We start from the raw sequence: 27,893 nt of genomic DNA, 5'->3' as shown, positions 1-27,893 counted from the left end.
TAGACATTAATATGATTCGGTGTTTCCGGTGTGGTGACTTCGGCCATATTTCCGCTAATTGTTCACTTACAACTGAACCTATGCAATGTGATACTGATCATGTCTACCGCAGGGGGTCTTTCTTTGCACAGACAGCCTGTACGGCTGACCGGCAGGCTGAGACTGATAAGCACATGTGTGTACTTACTGTAGATAGCAACCGAGTAGAGGCACTGTTAGACTCTGGTAGCTTGGTGACACTTATAAAAGCTGAGCTGGTGAACCCCTTTAGGCATACAGGGAAAACTGTTGGTGTGACCTGCATACATGGGGATACTCGATATTATGTTACTGCTGAGGTGAACATCGAGACACCCTGTGGCTCTGCTATAGTTTCTGTGGGTTTGGTGCCTGGTCTGATTTACGATGCAATATAGGGGAGAGACTTTGCTCACTTCTGGAAGTTGTGGGAAAGCCGTTTTGTTCCAGAAGTGAACAACCCCGGTCCACTTGAGAAGGTTGTCGATATAGTGGAGGAGGGAGTTTCTTCTGAGTCAGAGTTATTCCCTTTTTCTACTATGATTGGCGAACTAGAGAATGCGGAGTGTGACGGTGGCCCGCCAACTGATGTGCCTCCCATTGAGGTGGGAAGTGTTGTTGGGCCAGTTGATCATCTGCCTGATTTAGAGGTCAGAAGAGAGGTCTTTGCCGTGGAGCAGTTGAAAGACCCTACTTTGGTAAAAGCCAGGAAGAATGTAAAGGTAGTTGATGGTAAACCCGTAGACCCTGATAGTCCTTTGTCCTATCCCCACATGGCAATGTGTCAGGATTTATCCTGCCCTGAGTGTCAGTATCATGCTCCCAGACCACGTTTTAAGGGTCCACTAGTTCCATTGCCTATTGTAGAGGTGCCAATAGTGAGAGAGCACCTGAAACAGGCACAGCAGAGGGTATACAACCTCAATGCTCGGTTACGCAGCTTTGCTCCTGGGGACAGAGTGTTAGTGTTGGTTCCCACTGTGGAAAATAAACTTTTAGCTAAATGGCAAGGCCCCTTTGAAATCTTAGAAAGAGGGGGACAGGTCAATTACAAAGTTTACCAGCCGGGGAAAAGAAAGCCGGAACAGATATACCATATAAATCGGTTAAAGCCCTGGAAAGATAGAACGGTACTGTCGGCCGTCCGAGCCCCTCTAGTAAAACCAGGGCCCTTAGTTCCCGAAGTGACAGTGGCAAAAACCCTGTCGGCAATTCAACAACGAGAGGTCAAGGAGTTTCTGGTTAGAAATAGGGTGCTGTTCTCTGACGTACCTGGGAAAACCTCGGTCGTTAAACATGACATCATCACTGACCCAGGGGTTAAAGTTAATCTAAAGCCCTATAGGTTACCAGAAGCACCAAGAGCGTCGGTGTCGAAAGAAATTAAAAATATGCTAGAGTTAGGGGTTATTAAAGTATCACATAGTGAATGGTCAAGTCCCATTGTGTTGATTCCAAAGCCCGACGGGAGTGTGCGTTTCTGCAATGACTGCCGAAAGTTGAACAGTGTTTCAAAATTCGATGCCTACCCGGTGCCACAGTGGAGAAGGAGGCGTTGGCCATAAAGTGGGCGTTACAAACTTTTAAATTTTCAGTGGAACACAGGCCAGGGGGCCTGTTGTTTAATGCAGACGCGTTGTCACGCGTTCATTGTTTGGGGGCTTCAGTTGTTCCGCCCCATAGGTCAAAACAAAGGGGGGGATATGTGATAGGATCACTGATAAAGTGGTCTGTGACAGGGACATTTATCCCAGATTCCTGTCCTATGTGTTTAAAATCCCCAGGAGAAAGTCTGCAGTGTAGCAGGCTTGAGTTTCGGCTTTTTGAAAAGCCGGTTTGGGACCTGGGGGTTGTGGGTGAGAGGAGAGGGAGGGCTCCACCCACGGCCACTCCAGGTTTTGGTTCTTGCAGCCTGGTAACAGGCTTGATTGGGTTCCCACCTGAGGGTGGCCAATATAAGCCTAGTGTGTTGAGGTCTGATTGTCTCACCTGGGAGAGCAGACAGGGAGTTTGCTCAGAGACACTTGAAAACCTAACTGTAAGTGTTGTGCTGTGCTTTTGTTGCTGGTGAGGGCATTAGGCCCTGCCAGGTTCTGGTAGTGAGGGAACTACCTGTGAAGTTAGTGCCCCGACAGGGCTAGGATTTACGTTTATGTTTTCTTTGTGTTATTTCTGACATTGTACAATAAAGACTGGCGCCGACCAGCTTGTACTTGCATCCAGACTGGTGTGCCGCTTCCCTGCTGCTGTGTGTGTGTGTGTGTGTGTGTGTGTAAGGAAGGAGTCCTCTAGCCAGGAGAGGGACCCCCCAACCTAACTGTGTCACTATATATATATATATATATATCTCTTTTTGAGGACCATACATTAACATGTTTATCAAAAAAAGGTTAAAGAGTTAAAAAAAAGAAAAGTAAAAGTTATTTAAATATACTAGTATGGTGTTGTAAGAGGCAGTTTTTACACTTACATGCCTCTTAACATCACATATTGAAAAACCATGCATCCCCCTCCCCCTCCCCTGTAGGCAACAGCATACAAAATGTACTTACCTAACAACAATATTCGGATCTTTAACCTGGCTAACGGCCCCCCTCCTCTTCTGGCAGCTGTCACTCTGACTGTCACATGTTCATGCTGTCACTGTCAAACGGCCTCCTCCGGACTTTGATGCAGAGCTCCTCCATTGCTCTTCTCAGGCATTGGCACAGAGAGAGAGAGCATGACATCACGTTGCGCGCACAAAAGGGTAGATTCCTCATTGCTCCGAAGACAGGGGAGGAGGAGCTAAGCGCTAATAGTAGGAAGATCTGGTCCTCCCATGGTGACGCTGCCACCGCATTACTGTTTTTAATTGTGACAGGCAAGAGCAGGCGGGCGCCGTCAGATTAGACGGTGCCGGTGGGTTGACTGGGGCCGCGCCCTCAGACCGCAGCGACACGGGCAATAGCCCTGCTTGCCCAGCCCTAGAACCGCTACTGGTCTCAGCACACCATTGCCTCCCCCCGCATCGTCTCTCAGCACACCATTGCCTCCCCCCGAGTCTTCTCTCAGCATACCATTGCCTCCCCCCTGCATCATCAGCTACACCATCGCCTCCCTTCCCTGGATCGTTTCTCAGTTACACCATCGCCTCCCCCCTGCGTCGTCTCTAAGCACACCATTGCCTCCTCCCTGCATCATCTCTCAGCCACACCATCGCCTCCCTTCCCTGGGTCATTTCTCAGCCACACCATTGCCTCACCCCGCGTTGTCTCTCAGCACACCATTGCCCCCCCCCTGCATCGTCTCTCAGCACACCATCACCTCCCCACCTGCGTCATCTCTCAGCCACATCATCGCCTCCCCCCGTGTCGTCTCTCAGCACACCATAGCTTCCCCCTGAGTTTTCTCTCAGCACACCATTGCCTCCCCCCTGTGTCATCTCTCAGCCACACTATCTCCTCACTTCCCTGGGTCTTCTCTCACTCACACCATTGCCTCCCCCCTGCATCATCTCTCAGCCACACCATCTCCTCCCCCAGCGTCATCTTTCAGCACACCATTGTCTCCCCCCTGCATCATCTCTCAGCACCCAATTGCCTCCCCCCTGCATTGTCTCTCAGCACACCATTGCCTCCCCCGTGCGTAATTTCTCAGCAACTCCATCATCTCCCCCCTGCATCGTCTCAGCCACACCATTGCCTCCCCCTCTGCACCATCTCTCAGCAAACAATTGCCTCCCCCTGCATCATCTCTCAGCCACACCATTGCCTCCCCCTGTCACGACCAGGGTTTCGCGGCATGGAGGTTTGCGGTCCTTACCAGTGAGGACGCTGTGGCGCGGTCCTTCTTTCAGGGGAGCTGGCATGTGGAGACAGGCATTGGCTGTAAGCAGAAGTCTGCCAGCATTGGGCCAACCTGGCAATGGTAAGTCTAGCGGCATCTCTGTGTCACAGGTGTCTGGGCGCCACCATGTTGTCTTTGGCCATGTGACATAGCAGGCCAATCGTCTATAGGTCACCTGCTCTCTCTGGCATTCATCCCAGGGTCCCTGAGTTCCGAAGTTTACCTGCCTTTGATTTACCAGCTGTGGATGCTACTGTACAGAACTTTGCTTCAGTTTGGGCTCAGGTGCGAGATGCTCTTGTGAAAGCTTCCCTGGGGCACAAGGACCAGGCTAATAGGAAACGAAGAAAAGTTCCTCAGATGTGGGTCGGGGATCAAGTATGGCTTTCTACCCGCAATCTTCGCCTCAGGGTACCATCCATGAAGTTCGCCCCCTGGTTTATTGGACCATACTCCAATACAGAAATAATCAATCCAGTCTCCTATCGTTTTCAGCTCCCATCTTATTTGAAAATTCCTAATTCATTTAATCTATCTCACCTCAAGCCATTAGTTCTGAATACATTTCTCAGCATTCTCCCTGTTCCCCCCAGGATCCAAACTGAAAAAGTGGTGGAATTTGAGGTGTCTCAGATTCTGGACTCTCGTATCAGTCATGGTCATTTGCAATACCTGCTTGATTGGAGAGGCTATGGTCCGGAAGAGCGTTGTTGGACCAGAGCTGGGGATGGCCACACTCCCAAACTCATCAGCAAATTACACTCTGCTCATCCTGAAAAGCCTGGAAGGTGTCCTGAGGCCACCCGTAAGGAGGGGGCTACTGTCACGACCAGGGTTTCGCGGCATGGAGGTTTGCGATCCTTAGTTGGTGAGGGCGCTGTGGCGCAGTCCTTCTGTCTGGCATGTGGAGACTGGCATTGGTTGTATGCAGAGGTCTGCCAGGATTGGGCCATCCTGGCAAGGGTAAGTCTAGTGGCATCTCTGTGTCACAGGTGTCTGGGCGCCACCATGTTGTCTTTGGCCAATCGTCTGTAGGTCACCTGCTCTCTCTGGCCTATCACGTTCTGCTACTGGGTACGTAAGGGTGTTTAGAGCTCCCTGTAGTTGCCAGTGCTCGTGTTCACAGCGTAACTGTGAGAGAGAGTTCTCTGTGCTCCTGAAAGCTAGACTTGTGTTCCGGTGCTAGCCCCAGCTCCTTGTCAGCCTCTGGCTCCCTGCATAGCCTGCATCACTCTGCCTTGCCTTGCTCACTGCTGAGATCAGCCCTGCACCTTCCACCAGACCCACTCCTGCCTGAACCTGTCTCATCAGTTAATCCACTCCTGCCTGAACCTGTCTCCTCAGTTAACCCATCACAGCATTTCCGGATTTCCATTTCAGCCAGCATCACCGCATTACTGGATATCCCCTTCAGCCACTATTCAGCAAACCAGGATTCCCACTTCACTCTCACAGTTTATCTGGATTCATCTCTGTCACTGATCTGGACATTCGTTACTCCCATTCACCACAGCTCCCTTCAGCCACATATATCAGTTTGTTTATTACTGGACTTTAGTTTATCTTATTATTCATGTCTACGAATAGTTACATTAAACAACCTACCTTTCAGTTTAAACCTGTGTCTGCTCCTGTTTCCACCCCAGGTCCACAACAAATACAGAATCTGTCACCCCCGCCTGCATCGTCTCACACACACACACACTCACCGACACAGATACACACACCTCCTTCACACAAATGCACCCCCCCACACGGCAGTCCGGCCCCCCCTCCCTCCCCCTTCCCCCCCTGGTAGTCCGGCCTCCCTCTCCCTCAGCCCCCTCGGGCAAAAAAACTAAGACACACCTGGGTGCGTGCTCTGGAGCTGAGAGAGCGCCAGGAAAGGAAGAGTCACTCTGTCACCCGGCAGCACTCAGGATGGGAATGACTGCCTGAAAGGTGCTGCACGCTTCTGCTGCAGCTCCCCCTACAGTCAGCATCAGCAGGCACAGTTGCCAGCTCATTACATGATTAGACAAGTCTTCGGTCCGGGGCGCAAAGGTGGCGGGTGGGTGGTCAGTGTGGGTACGATGCCCTGGCCGGTGGTGCCCCCTCTGCTGAGCCTGTCACGGCACCCAGGGCACATGCCCCGCTTGACCCCCCATAGTTACGCCACTAGATAGCATAGCAGTATGCAAAGGTAATGGTAGATGGTGTCACCGTACTGTGATGTCTTTGATATGCCCAGACCTGCATAAGTTGTAGTCTGACACCAACTAGGCTGCTCATGGCAATTGGGCGTGAATTATCGGAGTTCGAATGGGGCATGATATTGGGTGCTGATGGATGAGACCTTCTTTTTCTGAAGTTGTGTGGACATACAACATTCCTCGATCTACGGTGTCATGTGTGTACCAGGAATAACTCATGGAAGGCTTTACCACCAACTGTGGACAGTGCAGTGGCCAGCCATGGGTGTGTAATGATCGTGACAAGCAGCACCTGACCAGAATTGTCCATGGTAGCAGACAAGCGACACTGGCTCAAATCACATCCACATTCTATGCAGGCTGTATTAGATGCATATGCAGCAGGTAAGTGCAGAGTTCTTTAGTGTCCATGGGATATTGGAGCTAAACACCAACCAGAGTGCCCCTGTTAACACAATGACACCGGACACAGCACCTAACCTGGGCATGTGACGTTGCTATTAGACCTTGGAGGACTGGCAATAGTACAGTATTTTCGAGCTGATGGTAGGGTTTGGGTGTGGCGCAGAGCCCATGAAGCCAAGGACCCCAGTTGTCAAGTCACCATGCAGACTGTCGGTGGTTCTATAATGATGTGTGATGTGTTTACGTGTCACAGGTTGGGTCTGTTGGACCACATGAAAATTTCATTGACAGGTAACCGCTATGCTGCATTGTTTGATGACAATTTGCAGTCCTTCGTGGACTTCATGTACCCCCACAATGATGGAATATTCCAGCAGGATAATGCACCGTGTCATCGGTCCCACGTTTTCCAGAATTGATTCGATGAGCATTCTAGAGAGTTCCAACAAATGGTGTGGCCATCACGTTTGCCCGACATGAACCCAATCGAGCATTTATAGGACGTGGTGGAGGGTCCATTTGCACCTAAGAACCTGCACCTACAAATATCAGAGAGCTGTGGGAAGCTATCCAGACAGCATGCTTCCACATTTCTCCAGTGGTCTTCTGTCCACTTGTGGAATCATTGCCATGTTGAGTTACTGCACTTCACGAGGGTCCTACACAATACTAGGCAGTTATTCCATGACTTTTGTTTTTGGTACTTCAGTTTAAATATATATATATATAATCTCAGTGTTTAAAAAGCATGAGCGTTTCAATGTACAGGGGCACACTCCAAAATGGCCAGGAGGCAGGGTGAGCGTGTGGTGCTTTCAGAGCTGCTCTGCGCAAGGAGGACGGCAGGTGTTGCTGACCAGGCAGCTCTGTGCAGAGAGCGTGGCGCCCTACATGCCTGTGTATACTGAGTAATGGTTGGGCCGGCGCTGGTGTGTGTATAATAAATATGGAGAACAAGGGTCTGATTCTGAGTTGCACTCAATCCGCACGCGATTGTTTATGTAGTTGAGCGATTATTTACAACTGTGCATGCGCAAACATTTTACTGGAAACTCCCATGACGCATGCAGAGTGTACGCAGAACTGGCCCTAGTCCAAAATTTTTACTGTTGCCCCTAACAACTACCCATACGGAGCTGAACAGCCCCTCAGGAAAAAAAACAGGTGGCCCTCCTTATGGCCACGGGCCTAGTGCCCACCTACTTTATTCAATAGTGACCTGGGCCTAGTACCCAGCTCACTTACACCTAATAGGGCAATAACTCCCTCTAGGGCCTAATGCCTCCTATGTAGCCCGGGCCTTGCGCCCACTTATATGCCCACGGGCCTATTGCCCGACTGTGCCCCCACGGGCCTAGTGCCCGAAAACCCTGGTGGTCTAGGGAGGGGGTATATGGTAGGCCTCATGGAGGGCTTACCTGCTCCGTTAGAAGAAGCTGCAGGGGGGGGAGCTTCGTTGCCTCTTTTACTTTCCACCCCCACAGTCCTCTCTGCCTGTCTTCCTTCTTGATCACGGCGTCTTCTGGCCTCTTCCAGAACTCTTGCCTCGACGCTCTCTTCGGGAGGTCTTCACTCCTTCCTCTCTGCCGCTGTATTGCCTTTTCCCGCTCAGCGGCGTCTGATACAAGACGCAGCGAGTGGGTGGGGCTATGATGCGGCGAGCCGCGATTGGCTCGTCTCTGTCTACTTCCTATTGGCTGCTGGCCCGCGAGCCGGGTTTGGCCAGAGCGAAACACCCGCCGCGGCCGATGCTGTACCAAGGCTACCGGGCTACAGAAAGCCCGCACCCGGAGCCAAGTCCTGCCCGACGCCAAGTCCTACCCGCCGCCTATGCTTCCACGGCGCTGGGAGCAGAAATAGCATCCCAGCGCCGGACATCCTGCTGTGCCGATGCTGGGATCAGCCACTTGATCCCAGCACGGCTTTCCACACGGCAGCAGCAGGGCAGGGGGGAGGGGCATGCAGCGCCAGTTGGGGAGCTGCCGCAGAGCCCTGGAATGCCCCTAGGCATTCCAGTCACCCCTAGGCATTTGCTTATTGCATACCTCGCAACAGTCTCGTTTTTCTGGGACTGTCCCGCTGTCCCGCCCGCAGTGTCCCGCGGTGGGGGGGAAGCATACATGCTGCTCTGCTATGCAGAGCAGTGTGTATGCAGAGGTAGAATAGACGCTGTGCGCATGCGCACAGCATCTATTGAGAGTACGGGGGAAGCCCGGGGGCTGCCCAGTATCTCTGATATGCAGGGCACGACCCATTAGTGATGTAAACGGGGGGGGGGTCATCTGACCACGCCCCTTTACAATTAGGCCAAGCCCCCTTTTCGGGTGCGCTGGTCCCGACTCCCTCTCAGCAAATGTTGGGAGGTATGTTATTATGCCTACGGCTGGCTCTGAGTGTACGCACAAAGGTGCTGTTGCGATCACTATCAGAAAGGTGCCGAAAAAAAGATGGGTGTTCCTGGGTGGTGGATACTAGTGCACACAAAAATCTGTTTAATGGGTGTACTATAAGTGTCATAGGCATGTCAATGCAGACACAAGCATAGGAGTCCGTGGCTGTACCTGCCATAGGGCTGGTGCAAGTGCGACAGATGGTGTCGTATAAGGTTCTGCACCAATCTTACAGTGTGCATGGGCGATAAAAGTGGCCATATCAGTCCTGGCAGTGGCACATTCGGACACACTAATACACAGATGTTAGATGAAAAGTCAAATTTATTTGTCAACGTTTGTGGAACATTCATGATTTTTTCCCCCAAGAAGAATAAGTTATTTGATATTTACTATGACTGAATAATATATCGTATCTGTCCATAATCCTCTACAGCGGCTGTATACTGTAGAGCGGGCAGCCCCGGCCCGGGCAGGCCAATGGGAGAGCCGACCTCTGTCCCATCTCCCCTCCCATCTCCTAGCAGCAGCGTATGATGATGATCTCACTACGGATTGGGATGGGACTGAGCTTGGGGAAGGGAAGCGGAGAGTCGCCGCCATGGCGTGCCCGCTGAGTGGGAGAGAGTGAGCCGCAGCTCCCTGTGGACAAGTGGTGTCTGACTGGCTGCAAGAGGCAAGAGACTCAGCGCTACTCCTCCCCATCTCCGTATGTGCATGCAGTGAGAGCTGGCCGGTAAGTCATAGTAACTCACCGTACGAGTGCAATCTAACTTATCATATTTTTCTTGCCCGCTGTGATTATCCTCTTTGCTGCTGGAAAGACCTGCAGGCCATTGTGTGCATTGCAGTAACGTTAATCACAGTCTCTGTTATATCTTCATATACAGTAGATGGTGTTGTGTAAAGTAGTGGCCACATAAATAAGAGAACTTATGTAGCTGCCGCCCACCACAGCTAGTTCATGGAGCTGATGAATCTACTTGATGAATATATTACATGATGTTTAAGTCCGTTATTGTATATAGTTCTTTTGACTGTTTTCACATATGTTAAATGGGCCATAAATCCTCTATACTGTTTAACATTGTTATACTATTTCACATAACCTGTGTTAGTAGCATAGTGCACACATTGGGGATTTGTTCTTGGCAATGGTTACAGCTGAGGTAGACAGAGATGGTGACGCTCTCCTTTTGGTTTATTTTAACTGGGATGTAGTCATTGTCAACCATTATGATGTTGACATTGTTAAAAATGTAGACAGGCAACATATGGACATACTCAGAATGTCTACATTGACATGTCATAGGGGCACATTTATCATTGTATATTTGCGGCTTAATCCCCGAAAACACCCGTTTTCGGGGGTTAACTGCAAATATTACATTTTCCCCCAGAAGTATGACAGAGAGGCCGCAGCTGATATCTCAGATACCTGCTGCGATCCCTCCATTCCCGCTGGGCAGCCCCATCCCCCATAGGCTTCTATGTGGGATGTGATGCTGCCATACTTATCAATTGGCTGTCGTCATCTTCAGATGGCTATAGCCTATGAGCTACACATTGCGGTTTCAGCCGGCAGAGGGTTCCCTCGTAACCCTCCCCGATAATGTGCGCTGTGTATATGTGGCTAGAGGGGCCAAGCATACGCAGTAGCCCATCAGAGGGATGGGCTCTTCTCTGAGCCCCTGTCCCTGCGGGTGCTCTATAACAGAGACGATGCAATAGCATTCTGAGTGCGATCATGGGCCCTATGATAAATGGGCCTTATAATGCCGACTTTAGGTTTAGGCTGCAGGGGAAGGGGGATGGTAGGTGTTAGGGATAGGGAACTAATACTCGCTGTAACACTGGAGGATTACTGGTCTGACTGGGAAGTGACAGGCACATGACCACTGGGACCCGGAAGCAGCACTGGAGCCACTGCAACTGTCAGGTGCAGGTAAGTCACTTTTGGGCCACCAGGGATGATAAGTTGACATTCTAACATGTCGCCATTTCAGCAGTATCTACGTGATGAATGTTGACATCATCACCATGTCCACATTATGACAGTCTACATATCATACAACACTCATTTTAATTGAGTTGCAACAATTTCAACAAACATCAAATTAACTAAAACAATATAAAGCACCAACTAACCATTTAACGTGATTCAGGGTCTTTTCATGTAAAACATTAAACTGGCTACCAAAAAATATCACTATATAATGTGATATATAGTAATACTTTATAGCCATTCATGTACACTTACTTGTCTGGCAACGTCCTCTGGTAAACGGCCCCTCCGCGATCCCTGGAAGCAATGAGAAGACAGACCTATTGGGAGCTCTATATGTTTTCTTCCCACTGTGCACGTGCCGACGTCTGAGAGTAGCAGGTCAGGGTAGACCTGCTGCAAAGGATGCTGGTCTACATGGGACGGATCCAGATGCAGAGAGCAGGGAAGTATTTAACTTCCCTATATTTTCATTTTGCTGTACAGAATACGCTATCCAGAGATGGCGTAATCTGTACGCAGCAGAGGAACGGAAAGCTGAGATTTCCGTTCGTCTATGAATAGCACTCACCATGAAAAAGTATGGTGATGCGATGCATACAGGAAGCGGGGGCCCTGATGGAGAAGGAATAGCATTCTCCACGGCCACCCACTGAATGAATTAACGAAAGCAGTGAAAAGCCATGTTTTCAATTAAACGGCTTCTCACTGCTCTATGAATATACCCCTTAGCACTTTCTTTCATATTCCAAATATTAATTTTGCTGAACCTATCAGGTGATCGCAATCATTGTTTCTGGGCATGTCTGATTAATATAGGTAGTTTTGTACAATTGTAGTTAAGTAGCTTCCAGAATCATTGAGGAGCCAAATTGTGTATAAATGTGCCCTGGAGTGCAATTGTGGTGTAGTAAAAATGAAGTCAAAGAGGATCCTTTCATGATGTGTTGGGGGTCAAGCTCCTCAATTAGTCCAGATAATGTTGGTTGTTTGTTTTTACTGATACAGTGTATTCAGTTCTGTCAAAGTGGTATTTGTGAAAGAGATACATTTGTTTTATCAATGTTATATGTAGTTTCTTAGTAGAGGTTTCCAAACGCAGTCCTCAAGGCTCCCCAACAGTTCAGGTGCTAGAGAGATCCATCAGGGATGTGTACACATCGGGGACTTGCGGTGAGGTTAATGGCTGGAGAGGTACTGTCTAGTATCATAGCCAGATTTTCCCCACACATATATTGCACAGATTTCCCCCACACACACACATCTCCCCATTGCACAGATTCTCCCACTAGCACAGAACCCCCCTCCCCCCCCCTCCATAAACGCACATTTCCCCCCAGCACATTTCATACACACTAGATGATGTTTGTATGATCCGATTTCAGCAGCAGTAGGGGTGCCGACATCGGTAAGTGTATGCACACTTGGCGATGTCTGCCACAACGAACAGGGGTGTGGGGGAGCGGGGCCACACTGAATTCAGCAGCATGGCATTGTTAATGACATCCCCAGATGTGACTGCATGTACAGCCGACTGGATATATCGTTAACGACCCGCGGGAGCGCGCATTGTGGAACGTTCGGGGCATACACATTGGATGATATGAACGATATATTGTAGAACATTAACGTTCATAACGTTCACTTTTATAGTCCAGTGTGTACAGCCCTTTAGACAGAAGGTGCCAGTCCCTGCATAGTGATGAGGTGCCAGCTACTGGAGTCTGCAGGAAAAAACCCTATCCTGTTACACAGTGATTTACAAGCTCCCAGACAGTGCCCTATTGTCCTCAGTGGACCCTCCTCATCTTTTCCTCCTTGTGTGTTTCCTGCATATTCCATTTCCCTGCCTTCCTCAGTGCTGCTCAGCTCCATTGTCTGAATACTTCCTGGGCGAGCCCACTTCACTTTAGCCCTAAAGTGGCCCATACACGGTGCGATAAAGCAGCCAATCTGACTGGTGCGATTTGGCTGCTATATCGCACCGTGTATGGGCCTGATGTCTGACCTAGCGCTCACTCATGGGGTCGTACATCGCACCCCTTGATCTTACTGCAGGATCAGTCAATCAGGGGATGCGATATGCTACACCCAATCGCACCGTGTGTGGGGACCGCCCGATATGTCGGACAACGGATCCCCCGTGGCCTTGCACGGTGCCATCGCACCGTGTATGGCCCCCATAACCCTTTCTGGACTGGTCATCTGATCGTCAGTGGTGTCCATCAGAGCTCAAGGCATGGCCCCCCACAGTGAGGCATGCTTCAACTCTTTTTCTGTTTTATTGGCTGCTTTGTGGCCCAGCTATTAGAGGTTAGGCTGAGCTCTTGCTGTCTCTTCTCCCGTCTTGCTGTATTTCCAGAGAGTACTGCAATTTTAGTGAGTTTTGCCTATAAAAGACTATCAGAACAATACAATTAAGATATTTTGTTAAATATCTTCTTTGTGTTATTCTAATCATTTTTATAGTCCAAACTGTGTGGTATGACAAGAGTGGCCCTGACTGCATGACCCTGGTAAACATAGTAGGGCTGATAAGTCAGACAGTTCTTTGTATGAATGCAAATCAGGGTTGGCTGGTTTTAACCAGGAATGGGGAACCTCAGGCCTGCAGTATAAATTTGGTCTGGCACTCTGAGCTTTATTCTGCTAGCCTCATATGGAATAGCACCCTGCAGCCAGAATATATGCATCAGTGCCGCCTGGAGCGTCCTTAAGACGCTTCACAATGTCACCGGATGCTCCGGGCATTGCTGTAATCACCAACGATTGTGACCACGCCCCCATGTGAAGCCATACTGAGGGGGCGTGGCCTGCACCAGGCCTGCAAATAATGTTTTCTATATCAAAATGGCCCTTGGCAGAAAAAAGGTTCCTCAATGTTTTTGTTTTTTATTATGCTGTGACTACAGGCACAACACTGTGACTGGTATTATTCCACATTCTTGTTAGTTGTGGTCCTTATCTGAGTAAGCTGAACCAATGAGTATGAACCAGATAAGAGAGGTGCTAAATATGCCTTGCATAAAGCTACGACTTCTCCCCCATCAATCCCATAGGGCAGAGAACAAAACACAGCTAAAATTCTAAATCTTAAAGAGTAAACACCAACACATAAAACAGGCAATATACAGAGAAACACCTCATGGTTTAATCTCCATGTTTACCTTTGTATTTTATTTCAAAACCTTCAGTCCTATTGAGATGAGTGCTAGTTAGATAGACTTAAAGTGGGTACACATTATAGCGATATATCTGAAGATCGAGTGATCTGCAAATGATGGTATTTCATATACACTGAACGACCATCATCTGCATGCTGCAGCGGGTCGGGCCGGCCTTGGTGGGGGAGGGGTGTGTGTGGGTGGTAGGGGGTGTGGCCTATTCGTGGACCTTGTGGCCACACCCCCTTAGAAAAAAAAACAGAAAAGAAAAAAACATTTGCGGCTCTGGGGAGGGGGCTGCTGTGTGCCCTTCAGCCCGGCGCACAGCCAATGGGGGGGGCGCGATCACCGTGCTCCCCCTCTTTGACATAGGAGTCTCCGGCTGCTGCTTTAGCAACCTCGGACAGTCTCCCAGTGCAACCCAGCACACAGCAGCGTGGGGAGCGGTGCCGGAACTCGGTAATATTAACCCAATCGTGGAAGCTCCTCCACTCTCGGCGCCCCTGTGTACGAGCGATTGGCTGATCACCCTTACACACTTGCCGATGGACAGGTATGTCTGCAGACATATCTGTTCATCCGCTGTGCAGCACAGCCAATACGATGTGTCTGTGAACGACGTTGTTCAGACATATCGTCTGTACACACTGGCCCACTCAATTGATCGGCCAATATATCGGCCAGTGTGTACACAGCATTAGTCTCTGTGGTGTCACAAGTATCATCTTATGAATGGTGGACGAGCAAAAAAAAAGTTAACCCCAATATATTTCCCATTATTTAACAACTTCTGACTGCTCAAACATCTTCAGCTAGTGTAGAAATAATTTTTTCTTTTTGTTCAGTTCATTCGAAGCTTCGAAACAGACTGGGAACTGAAAAGGCCTCTAAACTAGTGTTTTTATTCAAAATGTTTAATGCCAGTGACATTTGCAGTTCTAATGCTTATCTCCTTTTTTTGTGTTTCTCTGAAAAGTGCTTTTGCATGTTTTAATTATGTTTAGTCTAAAATTGGTTTTATTGAAAGATGTCAAATAAATCATATCAAACCCTAATAACTTTGGTTTGTTAATGTTAGAAAGCATTAAAACGTGATTGATCAAGGTTTCTAATACATAGCAAGATTTTCATCGAAACATTAATGCAAAAAAAACTGGTTTAAACCAAAAAAAGATTTAATCCAAAAAAAAAGGTTGTTTTTTTTTTGTTTGTTTTGTTTTCTTTAAAGTTCTTTTTCCAACCCTGATACAAATAGTGAGTTTAAGCATATCTGTGTCCTGTTCTGAGTTGCATGGAACTTGGCTGGATCGGTCTTTTTGTGAAATAGGCCATTCCTGGCGGAATTTGGCCGGCGACAGGGCGGTCCTGTGGTTTCTTGTGGGAGTGTCATTGGCATCTATCTAGATTCCTAGCAAGCGGCTTGTGCAAATGCTGCTGTGGGTGGGAAAACAGTGGGCGGAGCAACCTCCGGCTTCAAGTCCTCGCGTTAGCCCTATGGAAACTATCCTTGGTGTAAGGTAGTAATTCAGGCTTCTGCGGTATCACATAAACACAGCCACTTTGTGTACAGCTCTGAATCCGCCCCAGTATGTCGTAGCTGTTGTTTTAGTTTTGGGACTCAAATAATAAAAATAAAACAACTATACAGTGTATATAACCTAGGATTAACAAGTACTGTACTTTTCTACACACTGTAACCTGTATAACTAGCATATAATATATACATGTTGTTACTGCTTACTCCCTTACTTTTCTCTTTGTAGCTCCTAGTGACACTTCAACATGGATGTCCTCTGCTTGCTCCTCCTCCTCCTCCTCATGCCCTCCATTTGCAGTAAGTGCGGCACTAGGCTCTCCAGTACTTTCTTATATAGGGAAAATACAGCATATGATAGGTGTGCATCTGTATATGAAATGTAAAATGAGCACAATCCCTCTTATGGTGCATACACGTAGTCAGATTTTTCTTCAGATCTGAACGATAACGATTTAAAAAAATCATTCATATCTGAAGGAAAATCTGACATGTCTGAATGATGCGCGTTCCCGATGTCAGATAACGATATCTGATGTGTTTGCAGTCAGATTTGGATGATTCCATTCATTTTAATGCAGTCAAAAATCGGTCAGTTGTTCAAATCAGTCATCAAATCGTTCAGATCGTTCAATCATTCAGTCGTTCATCTGACAAATCTGACCGTGTGTATGCTCCATTAGTCAGTGACTTTGGAACATCGGTTTCCCTTTTTTTTTTTTTTTTTTACATTGCTGAGCTGGATCCGTGTCTAATCGGTGCAAGCTATTCAGTTGAGTTGAGCATCTCTGGTTTTAACTTATGTAAAATAATGCTGGTGGACCTTCTGTAATACAGCTTTGGAGTTCCTCAATTTGTGGTTGTTAGGCTTAAACTGTGGCTAATCTGATATTTCTTAACGACTTTCTGTTATGCTAGACACTATATACTCTCCCTGCTCTCTTACCCCATATCTGTCATTTCCTTTGTCTTCTCTCAAGGAGCCATTGAGGTGCGTGTCCCTGATGTCCCTGTCACTGGCATCCTGGATGAAGATGTCATTCTTCCCTGCTGGTTTTCTCCTCCAGTTGGATTTTCCCTGAAGGACCTCAGTGTGTTTTGGTCATTGACAAACTTGCAGCAGGTACATGCCTTTACTCTAGGTCAAGAGAAACTGGAGAATCAGGACCCAGAGTTCATTAACCGTACGCAGCTTTTTCTTGACCAACTACCACAAGGCAATATGTCCCTTTTGCTGCGTAAAGTTCGTTTGGCCGATGAAGGAACTTATAAATGTTTTGTTAATGCTGGGAACTCCAATTCAGCCACTGTGAGTCTGCAAGTGTCAGGTGAGCAATAACTTTATAATAGTGTGGACTGACCTCTAACTACACACTGCTTGTGATGCCTTATAAACCCATATTCTATACTTTTCCCTTACAACAGCTTCATTTCCCAAGCCCACTTTGCACCTGGAACCCAGCGAGGGCCTTAAACCTGGTGATCAAGTAACTGTGACATGTCATATTTATTGTCGATACCCTGAAGTTGAAATACTGTGGCAGAATGGAAAGGGATGGAACCTGACAGAAAATATCACAACATCACAAGAGGACACTGAAGATGGCTTATACCATGTGCAGAGCTCTGTTCGTGTAATCTTGGAGACCAGTGACTCGTACACTTGCGTGGTGTATAGCACCGTTTTACAGATGGTGACTCAGGCATCTCTTACAGTCACAGGTCAGTGTAGGAGCACATCCCTTTTCAAAGGTCAGCATAACAGATGCCAGGCTTTGCGCAACACAGATGTCCATGCTGTTTTTCTTTGTTTTCCTCATTCATGTAATTCTAGAATATTTCCTAGTATACTGAATACTCCATATAATTAGTGCCTAATTATATATTTTTACAATTAAGAGTTCTTGTATCCAGATTAGTTGATAAAAAAATGTATATAGCTAATATCCGTCAAATACAAGACCCTTCAAGCACAAGACAAATTTTCATAAAGGGGTTGATCAATTTGGTTACGTACGGTGGGCTGCGAGCAGAATCTGCCTTCTGCAGTTCACACAGAAGCTGCTGGGACCCATTTTGTGCGGCTTCCACACATAATTGAATCTGTCCCAAAGTCTTTTTAAGATGGCTGTCCCTTCTTTTCTCGGCATCAATCAGCAAAGGCAGTTCTGTCATAACATGGTACCTGTTTTGGGTTCTATCTTGGTGTAGGATGAACCCTTGACCAACAAGGCATAACCAGAGTGTATTTCATGGTGCTGTTAAATGCTGCGGTAGCCCTTCTGGTTCAGAGTACCAATCATTCTGCAAGTCACTGACTCTAGACCCCAAGCCACTGCTTCTTGTTGTCTTTAAATGCAAAATTTTAAAATGTGATGCTTTTTAATAGCAAAACATTGGGGTGTTTTGCTATTAAAAGCCTTGCCCCTTTATATCGTGGTCTTAGACAGCCTGGGAAGTGGCAATGTTTACAAGCTGACGCTTACAAATGCCATGCGTGATGACCAAAGATATATGGACTGATGAATCAAAATTCTATAAGTCCTTCTTCCAGTCTTTAGCAGTCTACTGGCGGCACTTCAGGTGCGGTATGTTATTTCAACTGTTATGTCGACATGAGAATGTCAACAGGTTGAAATGTCAGCATGCATGTTGATGGTGACCATGTCGACATTAATCATGTCATCACAATAGAATGTCGACCTAAAGTTCCTGCTGGCCCAACGGTCACTTACCTGGCTGTCACTTCAGATGCAGACTTCTGATGGAGCAGCGGTTTGGGTGAGTATTCTCGACCCTAACTCTAGTCCCTATCCCTTACCCTAACCTCTCCCCGCACACCTAACCCTAACCTTCCTGTCGGGTGCCTAATCCTAACTGTCGGCATTCACAGAATGTCGACATTTTACATGCTGACCCCTCAGATGTCAACATTGAACATGTTACATTCTGAGTGTCAACATGGTGCCTGACATTTTAAACCATGTCCACATTCTAGTGTTGACATTGTGGTGTTGACATTATGAATGTCGATATGGTAACTGACAATGTGACTAGATCCTGGCATTGCTTCATGACCCAGACGAGCCTCTCTTTCATTGCTGCAAAGCTTTAAGTTCATAACCCTGAAAGGTTTTTTTAACTGTAAAAGAAATATACATTTTTCAGTTTTTGCTAGGCTAAACTTTTTTTTTTTTTTTTTTTCAACCTCTAGCAGTTCACTGCTTACCTGAGAGAGTGATAGATATTTTAAAGAGAAGTATTTGGCGTTCAAGGTATCTTTGAGAGGTGTGTAGAGGATGGAGAAGGTATAGCATGGAATTTCAATTAATTAATATACCAGTTTGTTAACCAAAATAAATATAGTGTCACAGCCACATATTGAAACTTAATTTACTAATTTGGTTGAAAGTGGAAGCTAGAGAGAGATTATCATAGAGGCCAAAATGATATAGAGCATGGAGCCTAGAAGGGCTGTGCCATCTTGTGCTGGGTAATAAAAATTAAAGAGATTGTCAGGAGACCTAACTCAGAAGTATCTGTGTAAGAACTACAAAATAGGCAAAAACCCAATTATCTAGATATATTGGAACAACGGAGTTGCCAAATAAGGTGGTAGGACTCTGTAATATGCAGATCATGGGGCCCCAAGCACTGAAGAAAAAGTTTGACAAGTCATTTTAAGATGCAAGTAATTCTCTTAGTGACTGCTAAATGTTTATGGAGTCAGGATACTTTTTAGTGAGTGGCTCTTAAGCATTTTATAGTGCTCATTATATGCCACATTTATTTTTTGTTTGGTTGTATTTACCCTTACAATGGAGAGGGCCACAGAAGGAAAGTCAGTCTGGCACTATTCGGTTAGTGATTTTGCAGCTAATGCTTGTGTAGACACTAGACTGTGTACCCGGACAATATGGCAGCAGAGGGGCCGACATATCGTATCCGCGGTACATATCAGAACGATGTAATGAAGAATGGAACAATCCTTCATTCCGTCCCGACGCCGCATGCAATGTGGTCTGGTTGGCCATGCAACACAGCTGACCTGGTGATATCACTAACTGCGGGATTGCACATATTTGCCATACTGAGCGATCTGGCCGATATGTTGTTCCAGTTCAGCCAGAAACGACATATTGGGTTGACATTGCTCCAGTGATTTCACTTTGGCCAGTCCCTAGTGCATCCTACTAGCAAAGTTTGAAGTGGCTAGAGAATGACATAAAATTAGTTTGGGATGAGATACTAATCATATAAGACTCCCAGTGAGTTTTCTTTTATCCCAACCCTGATTGACGTTTTGTAAATACTGTAGTAAAACTGACCACCAATGAGGGGTATATTTTGAAAAAGCCAGTTTTTAGAGGTAGAGATGTTGCCCATAGCAACCAATCAGATCCTACTTTCTATTTAAAAAGAAAAATGTCTGCACCAGTATAGACACTAAGGATTCCCAAAAGCTGTTAAAATAAACCATTTATTTCTCACAGTATCAATTCGTCTGCAGTTTTCTTAAAAAGATACATTTAGAACGTGCTTATTGGCATTCAGTAAAAATGTAGCCAAATATTCAGCATATATCATCAGACTCATATGTACACTATAAATATAGTAATATAGAACCGGCAAATGTTCAGAAATATATAGGAGATGAAGTTCTTATTGATATATTTATATGGCAAAGCGATAATCACCACTCCACTGTATGGGATATAAAGCATATAGCGTTGTTACCATGTGATCGTGTGCTGTTTAGTGCAGCGTTGTTACCATATGTTAGCATGCTGCTCGTTGTAACTTCATTCCTCTCTAGTGGCTGCCGGCCAGGTCTCACCCCAGATGCACTCAGTTCCGCCGCTTCCGACCGTGTAGTTAGGGGGTTGATATTCACTGTTACCTGGCCGTACTCTGCTCAGTCTGCAGCTCTTGATCACAAGTCCGCTTAATAGAACAGCCGCCTGATCCTGCTTCACTTACTCTCCCACAGGTTACACGTCTCTCCATATGTCGGTCTCTCCTTAAATGGAGATAATTGCTCAAAGTCCACAGCCGGATGGGGTGCAGAATAGGGTATTTAGAAGTTAGAGGCTGCAATCATTAGTCTATATTAGACTCCCTTGACGCGTTTCTCTCCTCTGACAGGGGTTTTATCAAAAGGCAGTAATTGTCAGCTGCAAGTATTTATAAAACGCACCTATTGTTTCTATTTTCCTACTTTTTATTTGTCTAGCACCTTCTAGAACAGGGATGGGGAACCTCAGGCCCGAGGGACGTATAAGGCCCCCGGAATCATTTGGTGTGGCCCTCTGAGCTATTTTCTGCTAGCCTCATCTGGCAAGCAGGGTGCCTAGATTGGCACCCTGCAGCCAGAATCTATGCAGCAGTGTCGCCTGGAGTGTCCTTAGGATGCGTCAGATGGTCACACCGTTGCCCTTACAGCTCCTCGGAGCATTCTCAGGATATTCCGGGCATTGCTGTGATCACCGGCGATTGTGGTCCCGCCTCCGTGTGACATCACATGGTGGGAGCGTGGTCTGCACCAGGCCCTCGAATAATGTTATATATATTAAAATGGCCCTCGGACAAAAAAAGGTTCCCCATCCCTGTTCTAGAAGATAATAGCTAGAATATGGTTGCTATGGGCAACATCTCCACTTCTAAAACACCACACTTTAGTAAATATAACCCTAAGTTTGTAGAAACTCACCCATTTCCTCTCCCAAATGATAGAAATTTGATCTTTAGTGGAGGCTTTGGAATACCCTGGTGACCATGCATTAGGCTGTGGGCATGAGGAGTGGAAATGCAAGATATACAGGTATTGGAGAAGCCCTAGTGAGGCATCTGGAACCTTACCTAAAGCTGGGTACACACGTAAAGATTTTCTGTCCAACCATCCAACTAGTTGATTGGTTGGAATGAAAATCTGGTAACGTATGGGAGTACATGATGATCAGCAATTTGCTCCTAAATGCCAGAAAATGGATGAAAATGGTCGTCGGACAAGTTTGTTAAATGTTTGATCTAAACAATTTGTTCAAACAGTTTTTGTCCATTTTCCGGCGTTTGGGAGCAAATTGCTGATTGTCAGTTACTCCCATACCTTATCAGATTTTCATTCCAACCAATCAACTAGTTGGATGGTTGGACAGAAAATCTTTACCTGTTTATACAGCTTTAGAGGGGTATTCAATATGAAAGGTTAACTTCGCTGGCGAAGTTAACGTTTCATATCGGAGTTTTTTTCTGCGTAAAGGTATGGTGCGCGCTCCCGCTTATCCCCGTATTCAAAATAAAATGAACAAAAACGGGAAACTCCGAAGTTGGATTTGCGTAAAGTTACACATTTTTCCTTAAAATAATTGTAAGACCCCCCTAAAGTTGTCAAAACATGGGGGAACACTATGGATACCCCTGTTTTAGCCTTTAATTGAAATGGGGGATTTAAATAGCCGCAGCAGGTGCTTTTTTCCCGACATTGAAGAAGTGATGCAGAAGAGCACAGGTTTTTTCTTTTCGTTTTTTGAAGTGGTCCCATCAAATTTGGGGTACATGAAAATGGGTACTAGCATATTTTTAAGTCCCTAAAGTAATTTAAAAAAAATTCTGCATTTGTGCACCTGCCGCTATAATTCTATTCTAGAAAACATCTGCCGCATACTTGTAGAATAGCCCTGAACCTATTTCCCTATTGTTTAACAATTTTTTCCCATTTTTTTTATTTTTTATTTTTTTATTTTTTGCACCCCAATTTTTAAATTAATTTTTTGGGGTGTCCCTATTTTTTTTTTTCAAACTTTTTTTAACACAGTTCTTTTTTAAATGTCAATCTCAGGAGTGCAGGCTATTTTCTTTTAAGCCTGCACCCCTAAACCCCAATTCTGCACTTTTTTTCGACACCTATTCAATGGTGAAAAGTTATCCCCGTTTTTTATCATAGACTTTTCAAAACTGCGATAAGTCTTTTAAATTGAATACGGTGTATAACTAAAACCAGTGATATTAACGCAAAAAACGATGTTATCGCACCCATATTGAATACCCCTATTAGTGTCTTAAAATTGGGACTAAACGAGAACAGTATCTGATGGGAATTTCGCATCTTGTTGGTACTTTGTTGGAATGTTTGAGACTGGTAGGGAATGCATGTTTATTCCACAGATAGAACATGGTGAGGGAAGATTATAGCCTCTGGTGTTTATCCCAGTAAGTAGTTAAGAGTTAGGGACTTAGAGGTCTATTTACTAAGCCTTGGATTGAGATAAAGTCCCAAACAATCAGCTCCTAACTGTTATTTTTCAAACACAGCCTGTTACATGACGGTTAGGAGCTGATTGTTTGGGACTTTACTCCGTTCACTTTCTCTCCATCCAAGACTTAGTAAATAGACCCCTTAGTTTGTGTGTTTATCTGTTTCTCTTCTGCAGGTCAGCACCTTTCATTCCCTCCTGTGGCTGTATGGGTGACCGTGGGTCTGTGTGCTTGTCTCCTTGGTCTTCTTGTGGCTCTTGGCCTTGTGTGCAGGAAACATCTAAAACAGTCCTGTGAGGAAGAGCAGGAGGATGCAGGTAACTGGAGGCGGGTGTGGGGTTTTATTCATCAGTTCTGCGTGGCATATAGTACTACTGTCCAGTTGGGATGTAGTGTGCTTATCAACAAGCATTATGGGGACCCTGGTAGGCAGGCGCTGCAATATTGGCAAGGTAAATGCTACTTACAACATTTTACACCCAACAGCAGTACAACTATAAACGTGATGAATTGGCATCATATTCACAGTTTTACTGCTAGCGCTTGTCCAATCTGACAACTAAATTGCAGTGTAAAAATAAAGCTGTGCAGTATTTGTGGGTTACATGCAAAAGCAGCCAGTATTTACCCTACATGCAAAATAAAATGTATGTACAGTGTTCTCCTCAGAAAATGTTTCCAGCCGGGTGGCATCAAGAAGTACCGGGTGGGAGCCTTCGCATTAATAAAATGTTTAAACCCTGACCTTTTATAATCATTTAAACTTGAAATAACATTTTATATATTAATTCTCCTCTTATTATTAGAGGCACAGTCGTCTTGATTATGAAAAAGCTGCAAAGTCTGTAGCATCTGGTCCTTTTTATACAGCTCCCAGATACTGTCCCCACTTGCAGGTTCCCAAAGTGCTGGGTGGTAGGCTGTCTCTTGCCGGGTGGTGCACCCACAAAAAACAGCCTGGGGAGAACACTGATGTATTTGCACCCCTTGCATCGCAACATGGTTTGTTCTGGTTCATAGTTACGTGCTCTTTCTCACTCTATTCCCAAAGCTCAGTCAGGCCCACAGTTCCCAAAACTCAGCAAAGGCATTGACTGTTGTCAGACTGGATTCTACATCTACAACTCATTATTATTTCCTTTCTTCCAAACAGGCAATGGCGAACACGAGGAAAATGGAGAATTAAAGACAGGTATAATACAGGAGTTACACCGATCACTTTAGAAACCTTTCTCTACTTACAGAAGATTTAGAGGGCCTCATGTACAGTTAGGAATAAAGAAGCAAACAAAGGGCATATCTGCACCTTGGCAAAAACATGTTGTACCGCAAATGAGCACATTTAAAATGAGCAGACACATTGACAGTTGGGATGCGGTGTGTCTTAGGTCAACTCTAAATTTCACAGTAAAAACAAACTTTACAGTATTTGTGTGCTACACGAAAAAGCAGTCCATATGTTGGCAAGATGAAATAAATACATCTGCTCCCCTTGCATTGCAACTTTTTCTGTTTTTTTTTTTCTTTCGTGCTCTTTACTCTACATGAGGCTCTCAGTGCCTTCATCATCATGGTGCGGACTGTTTGCTGTCTGGTCTCTCCCTCTTTTCTCCTCCAACTAATTCTCTTGTCTCCAAATTCCTTTCCTGTGTCTGTCATGTTCCTCAACTTATTGACTTATTTTGCTTGGTTTTTTTTATCACCCTTTGTATTCTACTCACTTGATCAATAACCAACATGCATTTCTTCTTTGTACAGCCATGCAGCCTCTACAGGCCAGCTCCGCAGAAGGTAAGACAATGCTTTGATAAAAGGAACATTTGTTTTGACCAATTTATGGCTTGATAGGTGGAACTGTAGAGTTGTCATGTGAAGGTAATGTACAATGATTATTAAACAAAATTTGAGACCAGAATCTTGTTCCACTTTTATGTTTATTTGGTTAGTCCTAATCACAGCATGTAAAGTAGTGCCTCTGTCCATGTGTAAATTAAATTTGTAGAAGAATAATTTAATTGTACTTGCCAGCATTCTTCTGCTTTTGTCAGCAGTCACATCATCAATAAATACAAGGGAACCAGTTCCATTGGCAGCCATACATGCCCACGCCATGACACTACTACCACCATGCTTCACTGATGAGGTGGTATGTTTTGGATCATGAGCAGTTCCTTTCCTTCTCCATATTCTTCTCTTCCCATCACTCTGGTACAAGTTGATCATTGTCTCATCTGTCCATAGGATGTTGTTCCAGAACTGTAATTGCTTTTTTAGATGTTTGGCAAACTAATCTGGTCTTCCTGTTTTTGAGGCTCACCAATGGTTTACATCTTGTGGTGAACCCACTAAATTCACTCTTGTGAAGTCTTCTCTTGATTGTTGACTTTGACACATATACACCTACCTCCTGGAGAGTGTTCTTGATTTGGCCAACTGTTGTGAAGGGGTTTTTCACCATAATTCTTCAGTCATCCACCACAGTTGGTTTCCGTGGTCTTCCGGGTCTTTTGGTGTTGCTGAGCTCTCCAGTGCGTTCTTTCTTTTTAAGAATGTTCCAAACAGTTGATTTGGCCACACCTAATGTTTTTGCTATCTCTCTGATGGGTTTGTTTTGATTTTTCAGCCTTATGATGGCTTGCTTCATTGATAGTGACAGCTCTTTGGAGCTCATATTGAGAGTCGACAGCAACTGATTCCAAATGCAAATATCACACCTAGAATCAACTCCAGACCTTTTACCTGCTTAATTGATAATGAAATAATGAGGGAATAGCCCACACCTGTCCATGAAATAGCTTTTGAGTTGATAGTCCCATTACTTTTGGCCCCTTAAAAAGTGGGAGGCACATATAGAAACCGTTGTAATTCCTACACCGTTCACCTGATTTGGATGTAATTACCCTCAAATTAAATCTGAAAGTCTGCAGTTAAAGCACATCTTGTTTGTTTCATTTCAAAGCCATTTTGGTGGTGAATAGAGGTCAAAATATGAAAATTCTGTCAATGTCCCAATATTTATGCACCTGACTGTATATATGAGAGAGAGAGAGATCTATATAATATATTACTGTGTTAAGAAAAACTTCACGTGCACTAAAATTATTTTACCAAAAGAATGTACTGCAGAGATGCTTGCCTTAGTGGCGATTGGCAATTACTGGCTGTGTTTCTCATGCTCAAGAAGTGTCTATATACAGCAGGGGGCTCCAGCATATACAGTAAATAACATTAAGGGGCTGATTCAGAGTCACATGCTGCTATGATCGCTTTAGTGTCTTTTGCAAAAGTCACGTCTGCGCCTGTACACTACACTAATGCTGATATCAGCCCTTCCCCTGGTGTACAATTGTGTCTGAATATCCAAGGATTAGGACGCCCACTTTTAGTCGCTTGGATCCTACTTGGTGCGTCTTTAGATGCAATTATGGGTTGTACCGTTGAAACCAGCCCCATGAGAGTATGGCTTCCTGAGCAATTATGCATCTGATTTATTTACCAGTTCAGCTACACACCCGTAAAATTCCCATAACACGCCCTTAAGATGATGCAACTCCGTGTGCCTGACTAGCCACCGCCCAGGAATGCCCAATTAATTTTGCACATTGTGCATCTGAACTGCACCTCTGTATGTATACACAGTGTAACAAATGCACTATACGAGTTTATAAAGATTTTCGCGCGCAGTAGCAAAATTCATGCAACTCTGTGATCTTTGGCATTGTGTGCAACTCAGAACCAGGCCCTAACTGAGCAAGGAACTACCATTCTGAGCAGTAGTTGAAATTCTTAAATATGCTTCATTTTTATTCTCCATTTACAGGTGATGACACTGCATCTTTAGAATGAGGTTGTTCATCTAAACTTTTTGAACTTCAACAAATACACACTGGACTTCATGCTGAAGAATTCTAGGGACCTTTTTATGGACTTCCTGGGTAGGTAGGACCTGCCAGCCTTGCAGAATTGTATTTGGTCCATTATCTACAGGCATTTTATTTCAGTGGTATTGCTGGAAACAAACAGGAGATGGACAGACTATGTAACCTATTCTATTGCTATACTTGCTTGCACTGATTGGACATTCTGATGATCCTCATCTGGCTGTAGAAGTATTTGTAGCATAAAATTTCAGCTCTGCCATAAGTAAGATGCAAGAAAGCACCTTTTTAAATTTCCTCCTCCCCTTTATTTGGTTTCCTTTGGTCAGAGCACAAAGAGAAATTTCAGAAGAGTCACTGACCTGAAGTCTTGGCATTCCCTGTCAGGAGTGTTCGATGAAATGTGAGGTACTGCTCCTTGATTCTGCTGGTCCAGAAATCTGCAAGGGAGAGTATTAAAGGACATTACATTGTTGGACAATTGTTCAATCTGTGATTCATAAAAAGCCTTGAATAAAACAATAATGTGCCTTTAATATATTGCACACTTTCCTATGAAGCTTGATGTATTAATCTGCCAGGGAGCTAGAACTACGAGGGGTTCATTGATATTTTATTGTTTTGTAGGTTATCATAAATAAACCTCTTTGCTACCATGTTCCACTAGTCTGTTTTTTTTTTTTTTTTTCTTAAATTGAGCATTTTTACTGCAGGGTCCATAGGGTATCCACAGGATACCTTGGGGTATAGGTGATGACGTCAGTCTTCAGGCACCACAGAGTTAAAGTTTTCAGCCTCCCAGGATGCATCTGGGTCCCTCTCCTATACCCCGCCCCCGGGCCAAGGCATCCCAGTTTCGTCGGTGCCTGGCTTGGAGTCGGAGGCACTGTGCAGAGGGGGGCTATGAAGAGCCCCTAAAGGTTGTTTTAAAGGCAGCGCTGGCTGCACATCTGGGAGTACAGCATGGACAGTCAGTATTGACGTCCATGCTGTCTCCCCTACACCCCGCCGGTACCAGAACTCCGGTACTGATCCGGGGATGCTGGTAGACATCTGGGGTCACGGCTAGTGGTACCCCCAGATGTCTTGGACCATGGCCGGATCCCAGGGGATAGCAGGTAAGCAGCTGGGTCCCGCGGTGGGTCCCCGCTGGTCACATGGTCCTGAGTCCCCAGGCAGGGGGCTTCCTGGGGACTGGTTGCAGCGTGGAGCCAGGCGACCAACC

The 27,893-nt window shown here is 45.7% G+C and overlaps 1 protein-coding gene across 1 annotated transcript; it reads left to right on the top strand.

Annotated features, from left to right (window-relative positions):
* The first annotated feature begins 9,300 nt into the window (after positions 1-9,300).
* Positions 9,301-27,320, top strand: CD276 (CD276 molecule). Its single transcript, XM_088446218.1, has 8 exons — positions 9,301-9,569; positions 15,766-15,836; positions 16,517-16,864; positions 16,962-17,258; positions 22,967-23,107; positions 23,944-23,982; positions 24,549-24,581; positions 26,611-27,320. Exons 2-8 carry the CDS (start codon positions 15,785-15,787, stop codon positions 26,634-26,636), a joined length of 936 nt encoding a protein of 311 aa, XP_088302344.1. The 5' UTR covers positions 9,301-9,569; positions 15,766-15,784; the 3' UTR covers positions 26,637-27,320.
* Positions 27,321-27,893: the final 573 nt, after the last annotated feature.

This window comes from Taudactylus pleione, unplaced genomic scaffold (genome assembly GCF_031769625.1).
Source record: "Taudactylus pleione unplaced genomic scaffold, aTauple2 ptg000019l, whole genome shotgun sequence".
Lineage (NCBI taxonomy): Eukaryota > Metazoa > Chordata > Amphibia > Anura > Myobatrachidae > Taudactylus > Taudactylus pleione.
The sequence above is the reverse complement of the archived record's forward strand: the minus strand, read 5'-3'. Positions and strand labels throughout refer to the sequence as shown.